Raw genomic sequence first — 18,652 nt, forward strand, 5'->3', positions numbered from 1 at the left:
TACAGCAAATTGTTTTTTCTTTCTGATCTAGTAAAACTAGCAACACTGCACTTTTACTCATGGCATATGACTAAGGTTGGCAAGCATATGTAACAGAGTTGAAATTTGATTGTTTTGAGTTTTTTGAATACTCACAAAATCCGTATTTTTGTTGCATTACTGTTAAAATTCTGGTACCGCATTCATTTGTTCAGCCATGGTCGTGTGCGACAGTCTTTTTCGTTCGGCACTTTGGGCTTCTGCGCTTGCCGTACCTTCAGCTCAATCACCTTGTGCTTAAGGTAAGCTGTGCCCAATATCAGTTCGGGTAAAAGTTCATATTTTGCTAAATATAGGAGCTGCTTTCACTAACTATTTTTGTATATAAATGTATATAAGTTGTGCTAAATGATGAATAAAAAAGCACTATTCAAAAGTGAAGCAATGAAATGAAATGATCTGCATTTATATAGCGCTTCTCAAGTCAATGAAGACTTCCCAAAGCACTTTACAATGTGCTTCACATTTACCCATTCACACACAGTCACACACCAATAGCAGCCGTGCAGCCATGCAAGGCGCCAACCTGCTTATTGGGGGCATTAGGGGTTCAGTGTCTTACCCAAGGACACTTTTACATGTAACACGGAGGAGCCGGGACTCGAACCTGCGATCTCTTGATCCCAAGACGAGCACGTAATGCAGCTTGAAACGATGATTATGTGATGCAAAATGTTTCAATGCAACCACGCCACGAAGTGCAGCATGTTGAGTGATGTCCCATTTTTGTATTTTTGTTTCCATCAATGTTTTAGATGATTGCAGTCGTACACAGATGCCCTGTCTTTTGTATTGTTTTGTTTACTGAATGCAGGTACGCGGGAAAGCTCTGTTCATTGTATTATTCAAGTTTCACTATTAATGTGCTCACATGTTGTCTGCTGGCCATAGCTTTAGCTCAATAAAATCGTGCTGAAGATGACTGCAGTCGTGCACAGATGCCCTGACTTTTGTATTGTTTTGTTTACTGAATGCAGGCAATAAACCGAGTGACTGTGAACCCTTGTGCCGCACATGATTGAGGGTCGTTACACATGTAAATTGGTGATCTGATCGATTAGAAGTTCAATCTGCAACCTCAGTGGAAATGTTTAAATCCAAGCTTAAAACACACTTCTATTCTATTACATATGAATAACCTATATTTTATGTTGACAATATCTGTGTATTATTTGCCCTCAAGTAGGTTTTAGAACAGGGGATGGTGTCATAATAGTCTGTGGTTTGCAATAATCTGTGGTCTGTGCAACCCTTTGAGACTCTTTGTGATTAAGGGCCAAACAAATAAACATGACTTGCCCTGATATTCTGTGAACAGAGGCCTCAAGCAGCAGCACTGGCTGGAAACAGAGCCTTGCTTATAATTAACGCATCTTTTTGCATTTCCATTTTATTTTACACTCACTTGCCAATAGAAGTACAATATGAAATGACAAATAACAGACAAGAATATAACTGGATGTTACTTCTTAGTATTTTATTTTTTGTATTCTCATACAACAAAAACATGTAAGTGCTTATGAAGAATCCGGTCGGGAAACAAAGTGATGAATAAAAAGTTAAATACTTGAGGGATCTAAAATGCATATAACACAAGCAAGTTCATTTTACAACAGATACTTAAGCTTGATTTATACGAGCGGGACAGAGCGGCATCGGGTACGTGTACTCTCAATATTATATATTGGTCACTTTTGCAAACATTTTATTCAGTTTCAAACACAAAAATATAATTTTAACACATCATTTGGTCAACTTCTAATAAGTGGTTTCTCAAAAACCTCATAGTAATGGTAGTAAATGAGATAACATTTAATTATATGCATCACTCAGCTTGCGTGTCTCGTGGTAGCATGAAGATCCGAAAAATAATGGAGACCTCTTTACACAGTAAATATATGATGAGTTAATATATAAAAACATTTTAGAGTTGGGAGTTTTGGGCATGGAAGCCACTCGTCTCAATGTCTAAGATAAACTTCAATCTTAAAAAACAATATTTCAATAAAAACAGACAAGCTGTTACCCCAAATCATGTTAAATTAACATCAAGAGTACACAAATCCGTACATAAATCAGTTATAAATATGATTTATTTGATCAAAATGCAATAAATTAAAACATATCTAGCAGAGTGATTACGGCTATTTTCACTAGTACACTTGTACCTCTGAGCTTTACCTTCATCTGTGAATTTCTGGCAATAGGCTTCTCAACTGTGTGCATCAGTGTGTGTCTTTTTAAGGTCCCACTATCAGTGAATGTTTGACCACAAACAGAGCAGACAAAAGTTTCTCACCAGTGTGGGTTCTCTTGTGGTTTCTTAAGTGCTCTATCCCTGTGAATTTTTTACCACAAATGGAGCCGCTAAAATGCTTCTTATCACTATGGGGTTTTATGTGTCTAATTAAGGATATTTTATCGATGAATTTGTGACCACAATCGGAGCAGGCAAAAGGTTTCTCACCAGTGTGGGTTCTTGTGTGTCTTTTTAAGCCACCGCTTTGAGTAAATTTTTGACCACAAACGGAGCAGACAAAGGTTTCTCACCAGTGTGGGTTCTCTTGTGGTTTCTTAAGTGCTCTATCCCTGTGAATTTTTTACCACAAATGGAGCCGCTAAAATGCTTCTTATCACTATGGGTTTTTATGTGTCTAATTAAGGATATTTTATCGATGAATTTGTGACCACAATCGGAGCAGGCAAAAGGTTTCTCACCAGTGTGGGTTCTTGTGTGTCTTTTTAAGCCACCGCTTTGAGTAAATTTTTGTCCACAAATGGAGCAGGCAAAAAGCTTCTCACCAGTGTGTTTTTTCGTGTGTGTTTTTAAGGAACCACTACAAGAGAATTTATGACCACACACCAAGCAGACAAACGGTTTCTCACCCGTGTGTGTTAGTGTGTGTCTTTTCAAGGACGAATTATGAGCAAATGTTTTACCACAAATTAAGCAGGCAAAAGGTTTCTCGCCTGTGTGAGTTCGTGTGTGCATCTTTAAAGACCTACGCTCAGCAAATTTTTGACCACAAACCGAGCAAGCAAAAGATTTCACACCTGTGTGGGTTCTTGTGTGTGTTTTTAAGCCCCCACAATCAACAAATCCTTTACTACAAATTGAGCAGGCAAAAGGTTTCTCACCAGTGTGGGTTCGCATGTGTATTTTTAGGACTCCCTTACGTGCAAATTTCTGACTACAAATTGAGCAGCTAAAAGGCTTATCACCAGTGTGGCCTATTATGTGTGTTTTTAATTTCCCACGATCAATAAATCGGTGGCCACAAATCGAGCAGCCAAAAGGATTCTCGCCAGAGTGGGTTCTCATGTGTATATTTAACAAAGTCCTTTGTGGGAACTTTTGACCACAAACAGAGCAGGCAAAAGGCTTCTCACCAGTGTGGGTTTGGGTGTGTATTTTTAAGGCCCCACTCTGAGTGAATTTTTGACCACAAAAGGAGCAGGCAAAAGGTCTCTCACCAGTGTGGGTTATTGTGTGTCTTTTTAAGCCCCCCTTTTGAGTAAATTTTTTACCACAAAAGGAACAGACAAATGGCCTCTCACCGGTATGGATCATCATGTGAAATTTCAAGTAAGACTTATCAGTAAACGTTTTGCCACACTCTGAGCACGTGCTGCTTTTTCCGTCAGTTTGACTCGCGTCATCACCTTCCAACTGTTGGTTGCCATCGGCGTGTGCACAGTATGATGTGTCGGCATCATCAGGGGTCACGGGCTGACTGGAGCTGCATCTCACCAGCTCTTTCCATTTCTTCTCTTCTTCATCTCCGGTGCTCACAAAAGCCTCAGTCACGGGCAGCTCTGTGAAAAATGTCTCCTCCTTCACGTCAACAGGCCGCCAATCTTCCTCCTCTTTTTTAATGGCAGTAAACTCTGTGGGACACAAAACACACACGGTTTTATAAAATTAAAACTGTCTTTTTCCAACTCATTCAGTGCCATAACATTTTCAAAAGTACCCAACAGGTAAAAATCAATTTTTTAATTTGGAAAAAGATTATACAGGGTTTGGTTTGGATCATCGGTAAGTATCAACCCTCTGGGAATTTTTCCGATACGACAAATTACCATTAGATGGTCGGAGTGGCTTTTGTCAGATCTTTTTCCACACATGTAGGGATCCCCCACTTTCTAGGGTGGCTTCCTGTTTGAGTAACGAGAGAGTGTGTGAGCAGCCCCAAGTGACCATTAGGCGTGTGGTGGTGAGGGAACAGAGCTTTCTCCTTTAAAAAAAAAATAGGAATGTCCCATAGTCATCGTCTGGTCAGAGAGGGGTGTTTCGTGCATGCACAAGGGAACGCCATCAACAGGCAAATAAAATGTCACAAAATACTGCAAACAAGGATACTGACGTGTATAATTTTGGTGCAGACGGCGGTTGGCAGACAGAAGTGGGCTGTGTGCAAAGATCCGCCCACCCTTACCGCACACCCAATCAAATCGCTCTGTGTGCTTTGCTGGAGTTTCTGGCTGATTACGGTTTTCTGTGGATTTTCATCATTAAGTGTTTCAACACTGAACCTTGTTAAATGAGCTTCCATATAAAGGATTTCTTAATGACGTAGAGCAATAAAAGGATCTGTTGGTGTGACACCTTGACTGTAACAAATTGAGCAGGCAAAAGGTTTCTCGCCAGAGTGGGTTCGTGTGTGTATTTTCAAGGCCCTACACCAGGGGCCGGGAACCTTTTTGACTCAAAGAGCCATAAAAGCAAAATATATCAATTTTATTTTGGGAAAGAGCCACACCATATATTATGAGACAAATTTACTAAATTGCTAAACCCACGCCCCAGACAAAAGCTTAGTCTTCAGCACATTTATTTTTGATGATTTGATAAAAATTATGAAAAGAGAATTGTCAAAGCTAATCATATTTAGTTAATTGTGTATTTCTCTGTCTTCTATGTTACAAATAATCCTGATGAGCTTGACTGCTGTTTTGTACCATTTTTGAACCGAAAGATATATGACATCGTTTGTTATTACTACGCATGTGCGAACTTTGAACCGTAGACGTATGTGTGACGTCACTGACACTTTTTGCGCATGCGCACGCTTTTTGAACAAAACCGGGTTGCAACGCGGGAAACTTGTGAGACGGTGAGACTTTTTGAATCCGTCTGCCCACTGCCGTGAATAAATTCTAAAACTACATTTGCCTCTCTTACTGATCACTCCAGTTTAACCTATTACGAAAATATTAACCCTAACAAGAATAATGCCAGAGCCCGTGTCCCAAAATCAACAATCATACCACTTTAAATTTGTCTCTTTCTTGCAATTACTTAAGATCGGTTGAACTCCTTTTGACCCTTTTTTTCATACATATTGGTTTCAAAACCAGATGTAAGCAGTTATTTTGTAAAAACGTCACAACATTCTGCAAACAGGGAGCCTGATGTGCTTATCTATGGCACAGACAGCGTAGGGCGAGAGATAGGAGGGAGTGCTTGCACTTTTTGCATCGCTCCACCCATCCCTCCCACTCACCCAATCAAAAAACTTTAAGTTCTCTTCCGGTGTTTTGGCGTATTTACAGTTTGTTCTGTGGATTCATCATAAGGTATCTGAACACTGAAGACAGATAATATAGTGATGTTTCATATAACGGATTATTTAGTGTTGTACAGCCAGAACGAGTTTTTTTTTTTTTTTTTTGGTGACACCTTGACTGTAAATTGTAGTGAAAAACGTGCCCTATATATACTGCGAAGTACTGCTCCATTGTTAGCTTTGGTTTGGCTGTGCGTGTATCTGAACAGGATTAATAGCTTATGTTTTGGACGAGATGGAGAAAATTTGCATGCAATCAAATTTGTCTCTGAGCCACAGGTACTCATGGAAAGAGCCATATATGGCTCGCGAGCCATAGGTTCCCGACCCCTGCCCTACACTGAGTACATTTTTGACCACAAATAGAGCAAGCAAAAGGTTCCTAACGAGTGTGGGTTATTGTGTGTCTTTTTAAGCCCCCTTTTGAGTAAACCTTTGACCACAAAAGAAACAGGCAAAAGGTCTCTCACTGGTATGGATCATCATGTGAGATTTCAAGTAAGACTTCTCAGTAAACGTTTTGCCACACTCTGAGCACGTGCTGCTTTTTCCGTCAGCCTGACACGCGGCATCACCTTCCAACTGTTGGTTGCCATCGGCGTGTGCAGAGTATGATGTGTCGGCATCCTCAGGGGTCACGGGCTGACTGGAGCTGCATCTCACCAGCTCTTTCCATTTCTTCTCTTCTTCATCTCCGGTGCTCACAAAAGCCTCAGTCACAGGTAACTCTGTGAAATATTTCTCCTCTTTCACTTCAACAGGCCCCCACTCCTTCTCCTCTTTTTTAACAGCAGTAAACTCAGATTCCTGCCTCCAGGGTGGGAGGTATTTTTTGCTGACCTCTGTGGGACAAAAAACACACATGGTTTTATGAAAATTAAACTTTCATTTTTTTTATCTTAATCAGTGCTATAACGTTAAAATTAATTTTCAGAAGCACTGTCCCTGAGTGCCAAAAAGGTAAAAATATGTTTTTGGTTTAATTTCAAAAGACTATAATACAGGTTTTGTTGCAGATCATCAGTAAGTATCAAGGCTCTGGGATTGATTTGAATCTGAATAATCGCCATTAGATGCCAGCATTGTCTTTGATCAGATCTCTGGCCACACATCTAGAGAGCCCCCACTTTCTAGTGTTGCTTTCTGTTCTGGGAAATGAGAGTGTGTGTGGGCGGTCCTATGTGACGCGTAGGCATGTGGTAGTGAAGGAACAGAGCTTATTCCTTTCCAAAAAAAGATTGCAAAGTCCCATTGTCATCATCCGGCCGTAGAAAAATGTTTCATGCACGGACGAGGGAACGCAATCGCCATGTTTACCGAATTCATGTGATCACTTTACCGTAAAAATTGGATGCTGACGAGTTCTTTCAAGGGTTATGCATTGTTTATGCATAAGTTCAGTGTTCTTACAAAAAATGTTATTTTGCAAGAAAAGTGTCAGATTCAGATTCAAATCTACTTTATTGTCATTCTAGTACACGTGTATACAGAACGAAATGTCGATACATCTGACCCGCACAGTTTCCTCGAATGTACAGATATTAGTAAAAGTTGTATTGTATTATGGCTACGTATAGTATTTTACCATACCATAGTGCCGATAGTGCAAGAGGAGTAGCTAACCAGATGTGCAAAATGGGCATTCAGGTTAACAAGTCAGGTAAACAGTAACATTAACACTGTAACATAACGCTGTAAGTACAATAGTGCAGAGAGCAAATGTGCAAGGAGTGGCAAGCTATAAAGAACTGCCAGTAGTGCAAAAAGTCAGATTAGCAGCCGTTAAGATTTAGGTTAACTATATGTTAACTATATGTTAGATTGACCATTTAACAGTCTAATGGCCAGGGGGACTAGACTACTGCGGAACCTGGTGGTCCTGCACCGCGCACTGCAGTACCTCTTCCCAGAGGCTAGCAGAGTGAACAGTCCATGATGGGGGTGAGAGGGGTCCCCGATAATGTTCTTAGCATGGGATAGGCAGCGCTTCTGGCCAATGTCCCGATTATTTTCTCTGCTGTCCTCGTTACCCTCCTCACACTACCCCAGTCGGTAGCGCTGCAGCCTCCACACCACACAGAGATACAGCTGGTCAGGATACTCTCTATGGTGCCCCTGTAGAATGTGATGAGGGAGGGTGGGGGCAGGTGGGCTCTCCTCATCCTCCGCAGGAAGTACAGGCGCTGCTGTGCCCTCTTAACCAGTGATGCAGTGTTCACGGACCAGGTGAGTTTGTTTGTAATGTGCACCCCTAGGAACTTGATACTGCTGACAACCTCCACAGCCTTGTTGTTGATGCAAAGTGGGGCATGGTTGGGCTGGTTTTTCCTAAAGTCGACAATGATCTCTTTAGTTTTGTCAACATTCAGGACCAGGCTGTTGTGCCTGCACCAGGCCACCAACTGCTCCACCTCCTCTCTGTAGGCCAGGTCGTTGTCGTCCCTGATGAGGCCCACCACTGTTGTGTCGTCAGCATACTTCACGATGTGGTTTGTGGCTGACCTAGGGACGCAGTCGTGTGTCATCAAGGTGAACAGCAAGGGGCTCAGTACACAGCCTTGGGGGGAGCCCGTGCTGAGGTAGATGACATCTGAGATGTTCTGACCTATCCGCACTGATTGGGGTCTGTCACTGAGGAAGTCCAGCAGCCAGTTCCGCAGGGGGGTGTTGAAACCCAGGAGTCTCATTTTGTCTACCAGATGTTGTGGGATGATGGTGTTGAATGCTGAACTGAAGTCCAGGAACAGCATCCGCACATGGGTGTTCTTCTCCTCTAGGTGTGTCAGGCTCAGGTGAAGCGCAGAGGAGATGGCATCCCTGGTGGAGCGGTTTGTCCGGTAGGCAAACTGAAAGGGGTCGAATGAGGAGGGGAGACTGGAGGTGATGTGCTCTTTAACCAGTCTCTCAAAGCACTTCATTACGATAGGAGTCAGTGCAACGGGCCGGTAATCGTTGAATGATAAGATCTGGGGTTTCTTTGGCACAGGGATGATGTTGGCAATTTTGAAGCATGATGGTACTTTGGCTTGGTCTAGCGAGGTGTTGAAAATGTCTGTTAGTACACAAGCCAGCTGATCGGCGCACTCCCTAAGTACCCGCCCCGGAATGTTGTCCGGGCCTGGAGCCTTCCTTGTGTTGACCCCTCTCAGGGTCTTTCTCACGTCGGTTGAGTCCAGGTGGAGTGCCCTTTCGTCCTGATTTGGAACCGCTTTCGCTGCAGTGGTGCCGTTTTGTGCCTCGAACCTTCCAAGAATTTGTTGAGGTCATTCAGAAAGTCCATGCTAGTGTCCTGCACTGGGGCGGTGGTTGGCTTGTATTTGGTAATGGCCTGAATGCCTTTCCACATATCCCTGGTGTTGGTTTTATTGAGGAAACGTTCCTGGATTTTTTGACTGTACGTTCGCTTTGCTAGTCTGATAGCACGGTTCAGGTTAGCCCTCGCTGATCTCAGCGCCTCCTTGTCACCAGATTTAAAGACAAGGTTCCGTACTTTTAGTTGTTTGCGTATCTCAGCAGTCATCCAGGGCTTCTGATTGGCACGGGTGCATATAGTTTTGGTATTGCTGACGTCTTCTGCGCATTTACTGATATAGGCTGACACAGAAATGGCGTACTCATCTATATTTATTTTGTTGTTGTAAGTGGCAGCCGATTTAAACATGTCCCAATCAGTGCAATCAAAGTAGTCCTGTAGTGCCTCCATTGCCCCCTCAGACCACACCCTCACCTGCTTCACTGTAGGTTTTTCTCTGGTCAGCAGGGGCTTGTATGCTGGAATTAGCATAACAGAAAGGTGATCTGATGAGCCAAGGTGGGGGCGGGGGGCTGCTTTATATGCACCTTTGATGTTTGTGTAGGCCAGGTCTAATGTGTTTCTACCTCTTGTAGCAAAATTTACATGCTGATGGAAATGCGGGAGAACTGTTTTCATATTGGCCTGGTTAAAGTCCCCCGCCGCAATAAAAATGCACTCGGTGTAAGCATGCTGCAGTTCACTCACAGTTCGGTAGAGAACGTCCATTGCCTCCTTTGTATTAGCGCTGGGGGGCACGTACACGGCAGTAATAATGGTCGCGCTAAACTCCCTCGGTAGGTAGAAGGGTCTGCAGATCACCGTCAAAAGTTCAATGTCTCGTGAGCAGTGATTCGAGATTATCTTCGCATTTCTACACCAGTTGTTGTTTGTATAAATGCATAGACCGCCACCCTTGCTTTTGCCGGTGAGCTCGCCGCTTCTATCAGCGCGGAAAGCAGTTAGCCCCACAATGCTAACAGCGTCATTCGGGATAGATGAGTTTAGCCATGTCTCCGTCAGAATTAAAGCACAACAGTTCGTCAACTCGCGGTTCGATGTGAATTCCACTTGTAAATGGTCCAGTTTGTTGTCCAGGGAGCGGACGTTGGATAGGAAAATGGATGGTAGAGGCGTTTTGAAGGGTTTGGCCTTCATCCGAGCCGTTAGCCCGGCCCGACAACATCGTTTCCTTCCCCGGTCACAGCGCTTCCGCTTGCCACTTTTACTCGCTGCTTTGTAGGCCGCTGTGTTCTGTTGACGTAGCACTCCGAGGCTAAGTAAACACTCCAGAGTGATCGTCGAAATTTTCGCTGGATTTCTGGATGTTCGCATATCCAGCAAAAAACTGCGATCGTATATTAATCTGCAGTTAGAGTTGTCTTTGTTCGCCCTCATAAACTGAGTCGAAGATTGGGGTTTTTGACCAGAATGTGAGAAACTGTCGGGAGCAGATGCAGCCGCAGCCATACAGGGCGCCGCCATTTTGATATTCATTGTGTTTATTGAAAACATTGTTTACATTTTGGAGGTATCACAAATGCAAAAATAAAGCACCAAAGAGAAAGTCCTACTTGAAATGCATCCTCTCACAAAAAGCTATCTTAGCATTAGTTTTCTTGGAAACAAGTGTTTTCAAAGAACTTAGCAATGTTTAACTGTTGTTTACTAAACAATGATAAAAGCTAGAAGCATACCATTTTAATGAAGGATGATTCTTTTAAAATGTACTATACCTAATAGTGCTATACAGTGTCGCGAAAAAGTATTTGCCCCCTTTCTGATTTCTGTATCTTTTGCATTATCATGACTCACAAAGGTTTCAGGTCATCAATTCTATCTATCTATCTATCTATCTATCTACCTCGGTCATATCCCTCAAGAGGGGTGACCGAAAGCAAGACAAACACATACAATAACAAAGAAAACAAATGAGGGAAAAAATAGCAAAAAACACACACAAAATTTTTTGGACCATGGCCAACCCAAATGCCCAAACACCCAAATTAGTTAGGCAACTCGGCACCTAAGTTGGTCATGCTTTCGTCCCTCCAGATGAAACGGGACGCAAGAAAGCGGCCATGTCACTCGGGTCAGGGTGACACAACACACTCTTTTGTTCAACAGCAGAGCCCGACAGCTTTCGCTGGTTTACCCCTGCCGTAACATACGGGTGCCCTGCCCATCCCTTAGAACCAGTGTTCCCTCTAAGCTGCGCGCGTGCGCAATTAAGCACTGCTCGCACATGCTCAGCGCACAAGTGATCTAGCCAGCGCACAAAAATGAGGGCTCAAAATTACTAATTAAGAAGCGACTCAAGTCAAAGTTACAGTGCATGAAGGTAAAAATACACGGGTTCCCCTGACGTTGTGTCCTAAATGCAGTATTTTGAAGTCGAGTTGAAGGAGAGCGAAGTTGAGTAAAGTTAGTAGAGTTTGTCGGGGAACCAGCTTCTTAGGCTTGGCTCACTAAAAGGAACCGGCTCTTTCGGGTCCTAAACGGCTCTTCGGGTTGTTTTTGCTTCTTTAATCCCAACATGACCAAATATTATGTAAAATTATGCACAAAATGACTCAAAGGAAGGGGGGAATAGAACAAAAAAGAAAAAATAGCAAAATGAAAAAGTAGTGAAAAGCTGAGAAAAAAAGAAACAAAAGGAAGAGAAAAAAGAAGGAAAAAATTAAAAGCCAGAAAAAAAGAAAAGAAAGAAATGTAGGAAAAAAGTAAATAGAGAACAAAAAGAAAAAAGTAAAAGCTCGGAAAAAATAAACACAATGAGATCTTTTTTAAAGGAATTAAAAAAAAAATAGAAAAAAAAACACGGAAAAAAGAAGAAAAAGTTTGTGTTGCATTCAAATAATTTCCAATTATATCAAGTGAATCTTGTTGCCAACATTGTACTTCCACTAAAAATGTGATTAAGTACAGTTCTGTATCTTACAACCGACTAAACAAGCCCCCCAAAATGTAAATATTATGTGACAAAATATATCAGGAATTAAAAAGAAATGGATATCGTGTGCAAGAATTGTAAGACAAACAACGTTTGTAGGCCGTACAACCTTTGCAATAGGTTGAATGAGTCAATTCATTCAAGAGAGAAAAATAATTTTGCATTGCCGGAAACTCAACAAAATGTAACTTGATGTCAAGTTTTGGACCTGTTTGATAATTAATTATCTTGCCACACTTGGGATTATGGTTGTCCACTGTTGTTTCAAGCGCTGCTCACCGACTTTGTGTGAACGCTCAGACCCGTGGAAAATTAGAGGGAACATTGCTTAGAACGCGTCCAAACAACCCACTATCCTGGACAGGTCATCAAACCAGTTTTAATATCACACTAAGACAACACAAGGAAATACAAAATGCACTTTTGAAATGTTGATTCCATTTATTAAGGTACATAAAAATTAAAACCTATGTGATGAAGTAATTGCTCCCTGAACTTAATAGTGGGTTGGGCAACGATAACAAAAATCACTTGTTTACAGTATTTGGTACGGATTCTTTCACAATGCTGAGGAGAAATTTTGGCCCACTTTTCTTTGCAAAATTGTTTCAAATCTGCTATATTGGAGGGTTTTCTAGCATGAACTGCCAACTTAACGTCACACCACAGCAGAATCTCAATTGAATTGAATTCTGGACTTTGACGTGGACACGCCAGGAAATTTATTTTGGGTTTTTTTTGCCATTCAGGGGTGTACTTGCAGGAGTGTTTTGGATCGTTGTCTTACGGCATGATCTAAGAGTGCTTGAGTTTGAGGGCAAAAATTGATGGATGGATGTTCTCCTTCAGGATCTTCTACTAAACACCAGAATTCATTATTTCGTCAACCACAGCACGTTGTGCTGTTGCTAAGGCAGTCGCTGACCTCAGTTAAGGTCAATGTTAATGACTCCAGTCCAAGAAAGACACTGGCAGCCGAAAATGGCATCCATGGTGTCCACGGGCACAAACCAATACTGTCACAAAAGAACACAAAGAGTTGTTTCACATTTGCCAAAAAGCATCTTGGTCTTTCCTCAAGACTTTTGGGGAAACATTCTGTGGACTGACGAGTCAAAAGTTGAACCTTTTGGAAGGCATGCAGCATTTGCAAACATTAAAAATATGTTTTTCGGGATAACATTATCTAAGCTGCTATAGAGCAGCCTAACTGAAGAGAATAAACTCTCACCATACCAACTGTCAAAGCTAATCATATTTAGTTAATTGTGTATTTCTCTGTCTTCTATGTTACAAATAATCCTGATGAGCTTGACTTATATTACAACTCGTTTTCTACTATTGTACTATTTTTGAACCGAAAGATATATATGACGTCGTTTGTTATTACTACGCATGTGCGAACTTTGAACCGTAGACGTATGTGTGACGTCACTGATACTTTCTGCGCATGCGCACGCTTTTGAACAAAACCCGGTTGCAACGCGGGAAACTTGTGAGACGGTGAGACTTTTTGAATCCGTCTGCCCACTGCAGTGAATAAATTCTAAAACTACATTTGCCTCTCTTACTGATCACTCCTGTTTAACCTATTACGAAAATATTAACCCTAACACCAACTGAGCACATTTAATCTGCTTTCATACAGCTGTCTTGAGGTTAAATTCACACAAAATAACCAACATATTCCAGCCTAATCCATTATTTTCGTTTAGTGCAAAACTTCCTGAATGCCACGTCAAATCTAGTCGTAAATAATGCTCGTTTTGTTGCCATCAATGAAAATATGGACAGTTTCAATTGAAATTTCTATTTCAAAATTACTAGGGATTATATATTTAGTTTGATACTATTTAAAATGTTCAACAAGAATCCATGTCATTTCATGACTATTGTTTTTTTATGTAATTATTTTAGTGGAATTAGGTTATTTAAACAAGTGGTGGAGCGGGTAACTTCTGGAGCAACGGAACCAGGAAAAAAAATATATTAAAAAAAAAAAAGTTCCCAGGAACTCCAGTGCCCAACCTGCTCGAAGCTGCTTGCATACTGCATCCACTTGTCCATATTCTGCCTCAGTTTCCTCTGTTGGTCTCTGAAGCTCCTCTTTGAACCCGCCCGTGGTCTTCTTATACATTTTCCTCAGGCAGAAAGATCCTGCTTGATTTCTGCCAAGTCAAATATATATGCATATTTAATACGATTTGGAACAACTTTGCCATTCAATATATGTATATAAATGGATAGAGGTGCGGCGTCTACCATTTAGGGATCCATACGATTGTGGACTTACACTATATACGATTGGATACAACTGTAACACTCTCGCTTTGGGGGCAGTAGATAAAATGGAAACCTCCAGGAGAAATTAACCAATACACGAGGCTTTTTTAGGGTTTACATTTGTTTCGAAAACTGCAACTCTAACAGTGCTTTGCGGCATTGAAATTATCCCAGATGAAGGAAACAACGCTTGTGTAGTAATGCGCATTAGTAAACTGATTTAATTTGTTAACCATGGTACTATTATCTTGTATATGATATAATACAGTGATGTAACCAAACAGGGTCTACAATGGTTCCTACTTTGTGGATATTTACTTTGTACAGGTGGTTATGGACACAATTAAGGGCAAAAATTTGAGGGAGAACCCATCCATCATTATATGCACCGTTTATCCTCAGTAGGGTTGCGGGGGTGCTGGAGCCCATCCCAGCTATCTTCGGGTAGTGGTCATGGGACACCCTGAACTGGTTGCCAAGGCACACAGAGACAGACAACCGGCCCATTAACCTGATATGCATGTTTTTGGACTGTGGGAGGAAACAGGAGTGCCCGGAGGAAACCCACGCAAGCACGGGGAGATCATGCAAACTCCACACAGGAAGGTTTGATCCCTTGACCTCAGAACTATGCCGCACATGTGCTAACCACTGCGCTGCCGTGCTGCCCCAAGGAAAAACCATTTCTCTTTAATTGATGGAATCATTTTTGTTTGTTGTAAGACTGAAACAACAAATGGCAAGTGTACATTCTGCTATGTCTCTGTTTTGTTTCTTATGCGTATTGGCGTGGAAAGGGTGTTTTCTTTCATGTCACTCGGATGGAAACCATAACAACTGCAAATATCAGGGTACAAACCGTGCAAGCTCAGTAACGATGTGGCATCATGGGTAATCTTGTTCTTATGTTATTAGACACATAAAATCACACATTTTAAAAATAAGATAAAAACTAAAGTTGACCACATGTAAAATAATATTTACCCCTATAAACAAAACTATACGACATGTATCCATCCATACATGTTATACTTTTTTTTAATTTCTAAGTATAGAACAGCACACCTCCAAACAAATTCAACATTTTTTTTTAACCCCTTACTGTTCCTGTAAAATTTCTTTCAAACCCCAATCCAAGACATACCCAAAGTAAGTCTCAGGATTGGTTGTACACGTATATTCACAACCAGTATAAGTGCGTTTATCTGGTGGACTCTGCTTGAAGGTCGCAATACAGTCACCTTTAACAGAAAGTCTTTCTCCAGTAGATACGCTCACTTGTTTTAAAAGGAGAATTTTGCTCTTTACTGTCACCTTTTATGTAGTCCTACCGAGAGTTAAGGTTCCTCTTTATCCAACTCGAATTTTCTTGTGGTATTGTTTTTACTGATATCTGTTGAAGCCATTACTCTTTTTATTGGGCAGGCTTGCAACACGTTGACAATAAACTCTTTGTCATCCTCTTCTTCAACTGTGTGAACTCTCCATCTCATTGCAATTCTCCAAAATTTTGAGTAGTGATTGATTTTCCCACAGTTATCACAGGTTTTTCCATATGCGGGACAAGATTTTAGTTTGTGACCTCTTCTACATTTACAGCATTTTAACTCTGTAGATTTTTCTTGTTTATATTTTTGTTTGTTAATATTCTTCTTTCTTTACATGATGCACTTGAGTTTGATCACATGACAATTGTTTTGCTTGTGCTTTTGTGGTTTCTTCTGCTTTGCACACATTTATCTAACGTTACTTCCGATTCAATAAGTAACCTTTCTCTGAGTGCATTATCAGTTGTACCACAAACGATCCTGTGCTTAGTGTGTGCAATTCTGGAAGTACTGGTCAAACAAGTGTGAAAAACTTTCAAATGGTTTTTTTTTACCGGACAAGGTGAGAGGGCCCTATCGTGGCTGCATAGCCGGAGCTAAGGTGAAGGCTAAGCGGCTAGCGGAGATATAAGCCTTCGGTACTGTCCGGAATCATGGTAAATGTGTACTCTCTACCAATAAGATGGACAAACTGGCTATGCTGGTCAAAAACATCAACGCGTACAGGGAGTGCAGTTTGCTGTGTTTTACGGAAACGTGGCTCACGTCTAGCATCCCGGACGCTAACGTGGAGCAATCTGGCTTCAGCGCTGTTAGGGCAGACAGACACAAAAGCCTGCGGGAAGCGGAGAGGAAGCGGACTCGCTATCTATGTGAACACGAGGTGGTGTAACCCTGGGTAAACACAAAGATTTCCATATGCTGCAGGGACGTCAAACTTTTGGCCTAGCGTGTGACGTCATCCACTCCACTGTTAGTAAACTACAAACACAGCGCCCCGAGGCCATGCTGTTAATCTCTGGGGACTTCATTCACGTGACTGTAAATACAACACTGCCTGCTTTCTTTATTATTTTATTTTTCAACACAAGGATATTGCTGGAAGTGAATTTCCCTACAAGGATGAATAAAGTATCTAACTATCTATCTATCCATCTATCTATCTATTTTGCTTGGGAACAAAGTTTTCCTCAAACCTTGTCATCAGCTGTGTCAGAACTCATTCTGATTTATCCAGTCGAAAACTGTTATGTAGGTCAAGAGCATCTTCTTCTATGTCATCTAAAAGAATGTGGGCCTTCAGTTTTTCATCATTTCCTCCTGCTCCACTTGCTGCTAAATCTCGTAAAACTCTGTTATCAACTAGATTTCCACTCAAAGGCATGCAACTAGGTTAGGTGGACTGATTTTATCCATGACTGCACGCTGAGACACTTTTTTGGTGGTTATTCGACAACTTGAGCTTGATATGTTTTTCTCTTTGTTCTATCTTGTCTCGCGTCCCGTATGCAATCTACTGCCCCTCGTTTCAAAGAGCTTCGCGATTAATGCTGCTCACGTGACAGAGACTCTTCTCGCAGGTAAACCATAACATAGAGCTGTACATTTGGCTCCACTGATCCAGATACTGGAACACATTTAGCTTGTCTCTGCCCTAAGGTAAAACATTCTGGTCTGAAATCTGTCACTTTACTGCTGATAAGATTCACAATGGGTTTCATAGGTTTTGGAAATATATTATTCTTGGCATTTATGACGCAGAGTCATGTAAGTTAAACCTTTATTGTCAATCTTATCATCATCATAGCGAAATTCTACATCCACAAATGCAAACTCACTAGTGGAAAATTTCCTTCTTTACCTTCCAATGTGAAGTGAAATGATATTCATGATATGATGATATACATGATATTCATCCGTGGATTTGTTCGGACCAAAAACAATCGACTTTGGCCTGGACGCATCTATTGACACTAACAAAGTTGTTATATAACGAAATTGTGAATATGCTTGATTGCTATTAAGATTTTCGAGAAGGGTTGTTCAAACCTCACATTGTGTTTGCTGTTAAACGTCATATTGAAATATAATATTGTGAATGTGCTTGATTGCTATTGAGATTGTCAAGATTGTTTTCTGTTATTAGTGTCAATAAATTTGTTCGAACCACATGATATTCATAAAGCTTTCCCAGGACCAGAAGGCCATTCAAACAAATAATATTTGCAAACATTTTGGCATTTTATGTAACTTTCTGTGTGGAAGTGAGTTTGACAAAATAGCGACTAAAAATATCTATAGAACAAATCACTTTTAAACTAAGAAAAATAAGTAAGAATTGCGATAAAGACATAAAACCGGTTACTCACGGGCATGTTACGACCAAGTTTTGCCTAGCTGGTAATGCGAGATTGGGGGCAAAACCGGATATCCGTCTCAAAAAGGCTCCGACCGAAAACAATATCCTACACAAAAAATTGTCTCGACACTTCTGACACCATGTAACAATGTTCTAGACATATTCTGTATGACTAAGACTCACGAAAGGAAACCATCTTTTCATGCTACTTCAATCATACAACCAAGCTCATTGGCATCTCACAACACACTGTCTCTGGGAATAGGAGTTACCTTTAATGTCCCTAGTCAACTCCTGGCACAGGCACATTACTTCCACTAATTGGTTGCTACCAATATTCCCACAGCCCTCATTTGGGTTCAGATCAGTGGATGGCGTATTGGTTGTCTGTGCAGCCCTTTGAGACTTTTTGAGTTTAAAGGCTTTATAGTGTGACAGAGCTTGTCATCTGTCAAAAGATAATCTATAAGTGTATATGTGTGATGGGCAAGAAAAAACAAGAATATGCCTGACCAGATGGATTAAGAGGAGTCTGATATAGATAACTCGATCATCCGTGTTTTACCCGTCTTATATTATTTTGCATTCCGATATCTGTAATTATTGTTTGTGCCTGAAGTTTAGACTCTAATCACGGTTTGCATGCTCAAGTTAACTCAAATGTTGTTTTTGTTGCTACTTTATGCTAGCTATTGAGGTTTGACAACAATTTAAATACAATACAAGTATACCTACGAAGAGCTTTCTGTAAAGTTGAACATTGGCCTCAGGCTGCTGGACTGTCTGGGAACGGATCCTCAGTTGTAATTAACATGTTTCCACATTTCC

At 41.2% G+C, this 18,652-nt stretch overlaps 1 protein-coding gene across 1 annotated transcript; it reads right to left on the reverse strand.

Annotated features, from left to right (window-relative positions):
• Positions 1 to 1,501: 1,501 nt before the first annotated feature.
• Positions 1,502 to 17,905, reverse strand: LOC148363177 (uncharacterized). The gene is made up of 4 exons (XM_088340759.1): positions 17,835 to 17,905; positions 13,883 to 14,022; positions 6,185 to 6,451; positions 1,502 to 3,927 (listed from the first exon to the last, which is right to left on the reverse strand). Exons 2-4 carry the CDS (start codon positions 13,989 to 13,991, stop codon positions 2,531 to 2,533), a joined length of 1,773 nt encoding a protein of 590 aa, XP_088196885.1. The 5' UTR covers positions 13,992 to 14,022; positions 17,835 to 17,905; the 3' UTR covers positions 1,502 to 2,530.
• Between the last annotated feature and the right edge of the window lie 747 nt (positions 17,906 to 18,652).

Source organism: Urocampus carinirostris, chromosome 7 (assembly GCF_059441175.1).
Source record: "Urocampus carinirostris isolate Australia breed hairy pipefish chromosome 7, RoL_Ucar_1.0, whole genome shotgun sequence".
Lineage (NCBI taxonomy): Eukaryota > Metazoa > Chordata > Actinopteri > Syngnathiformes > Syngnathidae > Urocampus > Urocampus carinirostris.